Source organism: Sinocyclocheilus rhinocerous, unplaced genomic scaffold (assembly GCF_001515625.1).
Source record: "Sinocyclocheilus rhinocerous isolate Xijiao unplaced genomic scaffold, SAMN03320098_v1.1 scaffold558, whole genome shotgun sequence".
Classification (NCBI taxonomy): Eukaryota; Metazoa; Chordata; class Actinopteri; order Cypriniformes; family Cyprinidae; genus Sinocyclocheilus; species Sinocyclocheilus rhinocerous.
In genome coordinates this window covers 1,789,759-1,799,913 of record NW_015634502.1, presented here as the reverse complement: position 1 = coordinate 1,799,913, position 10,155 = coordinate 1,789,759, and the positions used below count along the sequence as shown (strand labels likewise).

At 37.8% G+C, this 10,155-nt stretch overlaps 1 protein-coding gene across 5 annotated transcripts in view; it reads left to right on the top strand.

The window, feature by feature from the left end:
* The window catches only part of LOC107745803 (nuclear factor 1 C-type-like), a 113,286-nt gene that overhangs the window by 92,047 nt on the left and 11,084 nt on the right, over window positions 1-10,155 (top strand). For 4 of the 5 annotated variants that reach the window (XM_016559801.1, XM_016559802.1, XM_016559800.1 and 1 more), the window contains 3 exons: window positions 2,747-2,857; window positions 5,788-5,972; window positions 9,690-9,849. In XM_016559801.1, the coding sequence (XP_016415287.1) occupies window positions 2,747-2,857; window positions 5,788-5,972; window positions 9,690-9,849 (456 nt within the window). The remainder of the gene's footprint in view (window positions 1-2,746; window positions 2,858-5,787; window positions 5,973-9,689; window positions 9,850-10,155) is intronic. The other variant, XM_016559804.1, reaches the window with a different exon arrangement.

Genomic DNA, 10,155 nt, shown 5'->3' with positions numbered 1-10,155 from the left:
TTTTTATAATATTAAAAATATCTGTATGACATTATATTCTGCAGTTCTTCCCTGTTGTACCGAATATCTATACTTTTAAAAGTATCATATCGAAGTTTGAAATTCAAATATTGTGACAAAATTAATTTTGTAGGGTGCCACAAGTTTGTTAAAATTTCCAAAGGGTGCCGAACTCATTTGTGACAGTGCATATCAGAATCACTTTTGTTGCTAAAGCATAATTAATGAATGAAATAGGTATGAAGAATCACTGCCTTTAATGCTATGAATAGCTGAGGGGTTTTGACAGCCATTAATCCACCGTAAAGAGCCTTCTAAATCTTAAAAATCCATTTTAGACAGCTATTTTTATGCTGAAGCAGCTCTACTAATTTCAGATCAAGTAGGGCAATCAGTAGATATAGAAACCATACTGTAATCCACCTCTCTTGTATAAGGGGAAGTTTCAATGAGCAATCTATGTAGGGAAAGTTCAGTTTGTGGGAGCATAAAAGGATGTGTGTGGTTCGTAGGTGCAAATGCAGTGTAGGCGTTAGTTCATTGTTTGTACTGAAATATATTTGATGTTGAGTGATCTTGCGTGGTGTGCTTTTAATAATATGTAAAATTAGAGTTCAATGGAAGGCTCTGGTCTAAAACCTGTTGAGCTGCCTATGGAGAGAGCATTTTAAGGTAACATACTGTAGGCTCCCGATAAGAAGGCTGTTTATCTGAATTATTTTGCCTCATAGGATAGCTTATTTTTGGCCGGATTCTAAGGCTTGTATCCTTTCCGGAGAATGTAATCCCATAATGCATTGTGACAAGCTCTGAGCAAAAATAAATCCAAGAGACTTCTTTTAAGACATTACAAAATCTTACCGACCCCCAAATGTTGAACGGTTGTGCAATTATAATCATGTGCAATACATGATTATTGCATAACCATTCAAAAATTTGAGGTCAGTAAGATTTTGTAATGTTTTTGAAAGATGTCTCTTATGCTCTCTAAGGCTGTAGTTATTTGATCAAAAATACAGTAAATACTGTGAAATATTATTACCATTTAAAATGACATTTAAAATTAAATTTTTTCTATTTAAAAATCTTTTAAAATGTAATTTATTCCTGTGAAGGTAAAGCTGAATTTTCAGCAGCCATTACTGTCTTAGTCAAATGTTATTGTATATATCAAATATATAATATTTTTTTCAATGTTGAAAGATACATATTAAAACAGTTTAATGTAATTGAAATTATTTTGCCCATTGATTATTTTACCTGTTATTTTAGCATTTTTGTTCATTAAGAGTATTGTGCCATTAGCTTAGCAACATGGTAACGAAAATGAGGGTTTTGTGTAGGAAGTAGGTGGCAAGGCAGCTTGTTTAGAAACGGAGCTAAAATGCCTTAAATGAAAAAAAAAACATAAATTTACAATTAATTTGCATGCATTAAGTCTAATATTTATTCAGTTTAATATTTATTCATGAGCAAAAAGATTTCAAGTTTGTAGCTCCAGATCAGCCTAAAACCTTCGGAGTGTATTGTGAGATTAGAAAGGTGCTGAGTTGCCGGTTCAGACCTTGCATATAACATCTGACTTCTGTCACACCCTTCTGAATATCCATGAACCCTCCAGGCAAAACTGTTGCTTAAGATCTCAGGAGACCTGCTTCACCCCTCCCCACTGATCCATAACCAGCAGGAATCTGAAATCCATCACTGTGTATGAAGTTATCAGCACTGGTCTCATATCAGCCTCTAGGGCAAATGCCATCACTGTACGCACAGTTGAACCCCCTGCGGTGGACCGACCCTGCCCACCTAGCTTCCTAACGAGTTTCTCTTTAACAATCCCCCAGCTGATTGCTCGGTTCTCGTGCACCTGTGGATTAAGATCTGAAGGTTCAAATGCGGAACTGTTTCCATTAATGATTCGTGTCCCTCAAGGTATGTTTCACTCAAAAACGGAAATCCTGTCATCATTTACTCACCCTCATGTCATTTCAAACCTTTTTGACTTTTTTCTTCTGCGGAACATAAAAGAAACTTTGAAGAACGTGGGAACCCATTGACTTTTAATGTTCGGAAGAAATATACAAATCTGCTTTTGTGTTCCACCGAAGAAAGTAAGTCAAACTGGTTTGAAGTGACACGAGGGTGAGTAAATGATGACAGAATTTTCATTTTTGGGTGAACTATTCCTTTAAATGACATCCTAAAACCGCAAACAATATGAAAGAATGTAGAAGATCTCCACATATCCTCCTTTGAAAACAAAGCAGTTTCTGGAAACTTAAGACATATATGATTCACTTATTAGGAAAAGCTTCCATATCGGGAAGGTTCTAAATAGATCACTCTGACATCCATATAGAGACTGTATCTTTGCTTTGACCTTAAATAACCGGTGCAGATCATCAGCTACAGACATATTTTCCCATAATCCCATTGGCCTGGCTGCAAGGAGAGAGTGCACTTTCTGCATTGCACTGCAGCACTGTCAAAACTCCGGTTCTCTCGTCATACTGCACCACCTTGTGGTCAGTTGTGGTAACTAGAAGCATCTGCTGTGACCTGACAGAAGCATCGAGAGTGACCACGCAGTGCTCATTAATTAGCTGACTAAACTTTCCTTTAGACTCAGAAAAGTTTGTCCTTGTATAGAACAATGGAGCTGAATTTGCAGTATTTTGTATAAGCGAAGCACGCGCTCTCCTCCCCCTCCTCCATCTCTCTCAACTTTTCTCTCTTTTTCACACAGGAATCTCCCCTACAGTTAAGAAGACAGAGATGGATAGTCCATCTCCTCAGGAGAGCTCTCCACGTCTCGGCTTCACACAGCACCACAGACCTGTCATTGCAGTGCACAGCGGTGAGGGGACAACCCACACATGCATATATCTGTCTGTTCTGTCATCACAGGCCTGCACACACAAACACAGCAAATGGCTAGCTGAGAGAAACAAATATACAGTTTCTACTGTTGTGTTCAGTTATCCAAACTGTCTCTTCTAATATCAACATATCATGTACAACCTACTTATATAAGGCCCTGTTGAAAATCAACATGATTTGCGATTCACAACATATTTTGAAACCTTAAATGTGAAGTTTTTGGGATGAAAAAATGTAGGGGCCTTATTTTAGACATCAGGAAATGTTTAGATGGTGAAAAGTGGGAATAACATTATACCAATGGAGCCACTCTGCATGCAAAAATAAATAGTCTAAATAGTTATTTGGCTGTTGGGTAACACTATCTTAAGTGATGTCAGCAGAAAAAGAAAGTTGTTTCAGGTCAAGTTATTACATTTTGATGAAAGATTATAAAGTCAAATCATTTTTTCCTTGGTAAAAACATGAATTGTTCATATTAAGACTGGGATTGTGCATTAAAGTAAGTAGCGACAGATTTTTTCCGTATTGTGAAGTACATTTGTGTGAAACAGATTATCGAAAAACAAAAAATGCAGGGCAGGGACTTATCCATCGGTTGTCGATTGGCTGGAGGCAGATCTGAATGCAGGTGATTGTAAGAAAGGGGCTGGTGAAACATATGAAACATGCACAGATAAATCGTTCACAATTTCATTGGGCTGAGATGAGAGTACTGTCAGGTCATTTCTTATAGTAGTACAGTGATCTGTCGTCTCCAGAGCCTCACAGCTAGCTGAGTTATGCTCTAACAATTAGCCTGACTGTTCAGATGAACTGGTGGAGCGTGTCAGCCATATGCTGCCTGCCCCGTAACATCAAGCCGATATTAGCTCTGCTGGGCTTTGTCAAATGTGTTACAGCATACAAAGTGTTCTGTAAAAAGTTATGATGGTTAAATATGACAGGGACGTGACAACACAACAAAGAGCTCTTTAATTATGATGTTGGTTATACACTATGCAGCTTTATCAGATGTGTCACTAAAATGCAAGGGATGAGCGTTATTGTGTTTGTTTATATACAGGTACACTAATGTTCAAAATAAGTCTGTGAAGAAGTATGCTCACCAATAAAATATAATCATGCATATATCTGTCTGTTCTGTCATCACAGGCCTGCACACACAAACACAGCAAATGGCTAGCTGAGAGAAACAAATATACAGTTTCTACTGTTGTGTTCAGTTATCCAAACTGTCTCTTCTAATATCAACATATCATGTACAACCTACTTATATAAGGCCCTGTTGAAAATCAACATGATTTGCGATTCACAACATATTTTGAAACCTTAAATGTGAAGTTTTTGGGATGAAAAAATGTAGGGGCCTTATTTTAGACATCAGGAAATGTTTAGATGGTGAAAAGTGGGAATAACATTATACCAATGGAGCCACTCTGCATGCAAAAATAAATAGTCTAAATAGTTATTTGGCTGTTGGGTAACACTATCTTAAGTGATGTCAGCAGAAAAAGAAAGTTGTTTCAGGTCAAGTTATTACATTTTGATGAAAGATTATAAAGTCAAATCATTTTTTCCTTGGTAAAAACATGAATTGTTCATATTAAGACTGGGATTGTGCATTAAAGTAAGTAGCGACAGATTTTTTCCGTATTGTGAAGTACATTTGTGTGAAACAGATTATCGAAAAACAAAAAATGCAGGGCAGGGACTTATCCATCGGTTGTCGATTGGCTGGAGGCAGATCTGAATGCAGGTGATTGTAAGAAAGGGGCTGGTGAAACATATGAAACATGCACAGATAAATCGTTCACAATTTCATTGGGCTGAGATGAGAGTACTGTCAGGTCATTTCTTATAGTAGTACAGTGATCTGTCATCTCCAGAGCCTCACAGCTAGCTGAGTTATGCTCTAACAATTAGCCTGACTGTTCAGATGAACTGGTGGAGCGTGTCAGCCATATGCTGCCTGCCCCGTAACATCAAGCCGATATTAGCTCTGCTGGGCTTTGTCAAATGTGTTACAGCATACAAAGTGTTCTGTAAAAAGTTATGATGGTTAAATATGACAGGGACGTGACAACACAACAAAGAGCTCTTTAATTATGATGTTGGTTATACACTATGCAGCTTTATCAGATGTGTCACTAAAATGCAAGGGATGAGCGTTATTGTGTTTGTTTATATACAGGTACACTAATGTTCAAAATAAGTCTGTGAAGAAGTATGCTCACCAATAAAATATAATTTATTTTTGTAATGGCAAAGCTGAATTTTCAGCAGCCATTACTCCAGGCTTTAGTGTCACATGATTCTTCAGAAATCATTCTAATATGCTGATTTGGTTCAAAGTTGAAAATATTCATGTAATAATAATAGTATTATTTCAGTTTTTCAGGATTCTTTAATAAAAAGAAGCTCAAAAGAACAGCATGTATTTGAAAAAGAAATATTTTGTAACATTATAAATGTATCTACTGTCACTTTTGATAATTTAATGCATCCTTGCTGAATAAAAGTATTGATTTCTTAATACAAAATAATAAAAAATCTCACTGATCACAAACTTTTGAACAGTACTGTTCTTTGATGATGTTATTTCAAATACAAAGCCAAATATTGTTTGTTTCAAAGCTGAAGTCCACAGGTATTGAAGCTGACAGGAATTATTCACTGGAAAATTACAATTCTGTAATTGTTTACTCACCCTAATGTCATTTCAACTTTGAAATGTCAAAGCTGATGTCATTGACTTCTTTCTTCTGTCAAACATATAAGGAGATATGTTAATAAATGTTCATGCTGCTCTTTTTCATACAATAATCAGGGACTGAAAAGAACTAAAAAGAAGTAAAAGCACCAATGCTTCCAGTAAATAAGGCATAATATCATTGTGTCTTTCAGGTATCTCTCGGAGTCCACATCCCACCTCGTCTCTGCACTTCCCTGGCGCTCCCATTCTCCCCCAGACTGCCTCCACCTACTTCCCCCACACGGCCATCCGGTACCCCCCGCACCTCAGCTCTCAAGACCCGCTCAAGGATCTAGTCTCTCTGGCCTGTGACCCATCCAATCAACAGCCCAGCCCGGTAAGATCATCCAATTGAGCATGCTGATACACCTTATATAGACTTCAGCTTTCATTCACGCTCTAACAATCATAGATGAGGGTACGTGAAAACGTATCCAAAACTACCCTATCATCAGCATCACTTGTTCAGCTCAACCAATCAACAGCCATAATTCTGGTAGGACCCCATATGGTCCCTTACATGAGCCAAGCACAGCTCGGAGCCTGCCGTGTTTATTCATATTCAACACTGGATTTGTTAGTATGCCAAATTAAAAAGGAGTTGAATTTGTACGTAAAGGGGTCATATTTTCCATGACAGTCAAAAACTGTGTGGAATAAAACAGCAAATCTGAATGTCCTGATTTAGTGGATGAAAAGCGCTGCTGCTCATTTCACATGCAACGGGAGCATTTCTTACAGGGACAGTTCACCCAAAAATAAAAATTCTGTCAGAGTGGAAGTCAATGGTAACCAAAGCTGTCTGGTTACCAACATTTTTCATTAAATATCTTCTTTTGTGTTAATCAGAAGAAAGTAAGTCATACAGACAGAATTTTCATTTTGAGTGAACTATTCCTTAAAATTAGAGCAAAAAAAAAAAGGATCATTTAATTCTTCATGCCAGAAAGCAAGTAAATGTAAAACAGCACAATTTTGAATGTGTTTGGCAGAAAAAAACCCATTAGTGGACTTCTGGGAGACAATTAAATAATAATAAATCCATGTTATGACCCCTTTAAATTATACCAGAAGGGATGAATTAGGAGATTGACTGCTTGCTTCCTGCATCTGGATTATGTATTTGTGTGTGTGCAAGTGAGAGAGAGAAAGACAGAGTGAAAAAGAGACAGATAAGCATGCCATCATGTGCCCTACATGGATCGTAGCCCATGTAATCTGAGCCAAAAAAGAGCTGACCGCTGTCTTGTAGAAGCACGCAGCCTCGACACGGTCAGATTTCACCCTTTCCGTTAAAGCAACCTGCAGTCTAAACACAAGCATCCATCAGCCCTTTTTCCTTCACAACTACTCACAGACAACAGATGAAAACCTATTTGGCTGAGTATATAGGTGTATTCGACTTGAAGCAGCGCTGTGCAGACCGATCGTTGTATGACATCAAAGTACCGCGACTGTTATAGAGAGCAGACGCTCCTTATGCTTTTAAATCGCTCTCGCGGTACTTTGATGTCATACACCGATCGGTCTACGCAGTGCTGCTTCAAGTTGAACACACCTTTTAACTTATCAGGGGCGTGGCTACAAGGTGGCCGAGGTTGGGCTGCACCCATTCAAAAGCACTGCTTAAACATTTTAATTTTTAGTGATGTTTAACTGAGAATGCTTGTTTCAACTTAAAGTTAATCTAAAAAAAAACACTAATGAACTGATACAATTTATACCTTGAATGCAATGTCACTTTGCATAAAATTAACTGATAAAATATTTACCTTAAATGGTGTCAGTTTACATAAAATGAACTGATAAAATGTTTACCTCGCCAAAAGTAAAAATATAAATATGCCTAAATTCTCTTGTGGCATTTAAAATGGTTTATTTTAGTTTTTAGTGTTTCATTTTTAATTTATTTAGACAAACAGTATAGAATTGGCCATTTATTGTTTTTTGGTCAATAATTGGTTATTGATACATGAAAATAAAGATCGACTTATCAGGTAGAATTTATAGATTTTTTATGTATATATCAGAGCATCCCTAAACACTATAAAAATGATACAATCAATAAGTTATGACAACATATGTTTTTCCATTACTTAAACTCAAATAAAAAAAAATAATTTAAAAAATTGAACCCATTTCTCTCAATTTTTACACAAGTTACCCAAGATTCAGAATTTTTTAAGTCAGTTTAATATAATTTAAGTTAAAATAACATGTATAGCAAATTTGATTATACTTAAAAATTTAAGGCAGCAAACGAAGTGCATGGAATTTTTTTTACAGTGTATTTTGCATTACAGCGGTAGTGTCATATATTTAAAATAGCTAAAACACTTTATTTGAGTGTTATTTCTTCTCATAATAACTTAATGTTCCATAATGACCCGGGATGTCATCTGAGTAACATCACTGACTCAACAGGGTGATCAGCTCTGGGATGATTCTGCTTGTTCTGACTGTGGACCAAGAATTAGCACTGGCTGGTTGGCTTCATTCTGACAGTGACTTACAGAACTACACAAAGTGTGAATGGCTTCTCACTTTATCCTCAGGGGTGCCTGTAGGAGAGTCATGTGCCATTTCCACGTCAGGCAGAGAGAGAGTGAGAGAACAGGAAATACAGCCAAGAAGGAGGAGATCTCTGTTTCTAGGGGTGTTGCTGATGTTGGCACAAATATGGGAGGAGGGAGAGACACACACATTTATGAATCTTGCCCTGTGGCAGCCGTGCCCCGCCGATTCTGCATACTCATTGAAATTCCCCCTACTGCAGTCTGACCGTAGCCAAGCAGTCACAAAGAACAGCCGCAGCGGCCCACAATGCTGCTGACTCACTCACCAGCTATTGTTGTGCAGGGCAGTGAGTGTGCAATTTTACCCCGCAAGAATGCAAACGAGAGCCAAACCCTCTGAGAGACAAAGAGAACATGATGGAGGGTTTTATGGATTTGCGGCCAGGGTAGAACGATAGAATGATGCATAATGGTCCGTTCGCAAGAACAGTGTGCACAACGTTACTCTGGTTCTCCCACATAACTGCTGATGGAAGGGGGAGGTGGAGATATGTGACTGGACTTTAAATTTTCATCAGATACCAAGTGATTTTTGCCACTTTAAAAAATTGATTAGCTAAAGAAATTACGTACTTCAGACAAATACAGCTTGTTTGGAAAAAATCTGCTCCTTCGGCAATCCACAGCAGCTTTTAAATATAACAGGCGAATTTAGACATCACAATATTATAATTTTTAGTATGAAAAATGGATATTCATTTTGAGATTTGCTAAAGACTACATTTAACAGTGTTATTAAAGTATACGTTTGCCAGTTTTCAACCAACTTTCTCCATGTAACACACACCCATTACGCAAAATGGCAATGATGCAGTAGCATTTGTTTTGCAGGTGTGCAAATATCAACAGAGATAGTTATGTACTATTTTTAACTGTCTCTATAAATATTGGCTTCACAGGTTTTATTATCTGTAATGTAGTATCTAATTTTGAAATCATTCCTTCAAACAATAGCATATGGCACTGGCAATGCCAAGGTCATGGGTTTGATTCCAAGGGAATGCATGAACTGATGAATACCTTGTATACGCTGAATGCAATGTAAGTCGCTTAGGATAGGAGCATCTGCCATAAATAACATAAATGTAACAATTAACTGTGCCCTCACTGTCATGCATTTTTATCAGTGTCAGTTTTGAAGAGTTTGACATCTTTGTGGCGTTCTATTGCACTTTTCCAATTAAGTTGGAAATTCCAATTTTTTTAACTGAATGGAACACTGCATTAGTTCACCAAAAAGGATTAACATATTAAAGAACTGTTAAAATCTTCCATGATGTCAACCATGATATTTAGCTGGTAGTCCTAAATATGCAGAGATCTTAAAGAGTTTTAGCACTGAAGGAAAAAAACAAAGATGAAGTGAAAGTAAGACAAACACAGAGACAGTAGATGCATGTATTATGATGTTAGCTGTGTAGAGGCAGTGAAGTATCCCTCCCCACAGTGGCTGACTATTGCCCTCTCTTCCTCTGCAGCTGAATGGCAGTGGTCAGGTGAAGGTATCCAGTCACTACATCTCCTCTCAGATGCTGGCCCCCCCGCTACCCCCCGGCCTGCCCCGTCTGACGCTGCCCCCAGAGTCCAAATCCAGCACCACCTCTGCAGACGCAGCTGCCAGCTCACCCACCTCCCCCAGTAAGTGGGACTCCTGCAACCCGTCCCTGTCTCTGTCCCACCTCTGACCATAGCTTTAGCTATAAACCAAACAGCAGCGCACACACACATAAATGGGTAGAGTTAAACCGCAGGATTTAGTAAAGTATACCTTTTTAGAGTGATTAAAATAGCAAGATGATCAAGAAACCTACTAAACTATTTGACTAATGAAGATGACTGGCTCAGAGTTAGTGGTCTGGCTCATGTCATGAACCATTTACACAGTCACAAAGACACAACAAACAGTTGTCTTGGCTACTTGAATGGTTGACACATTTGATCATA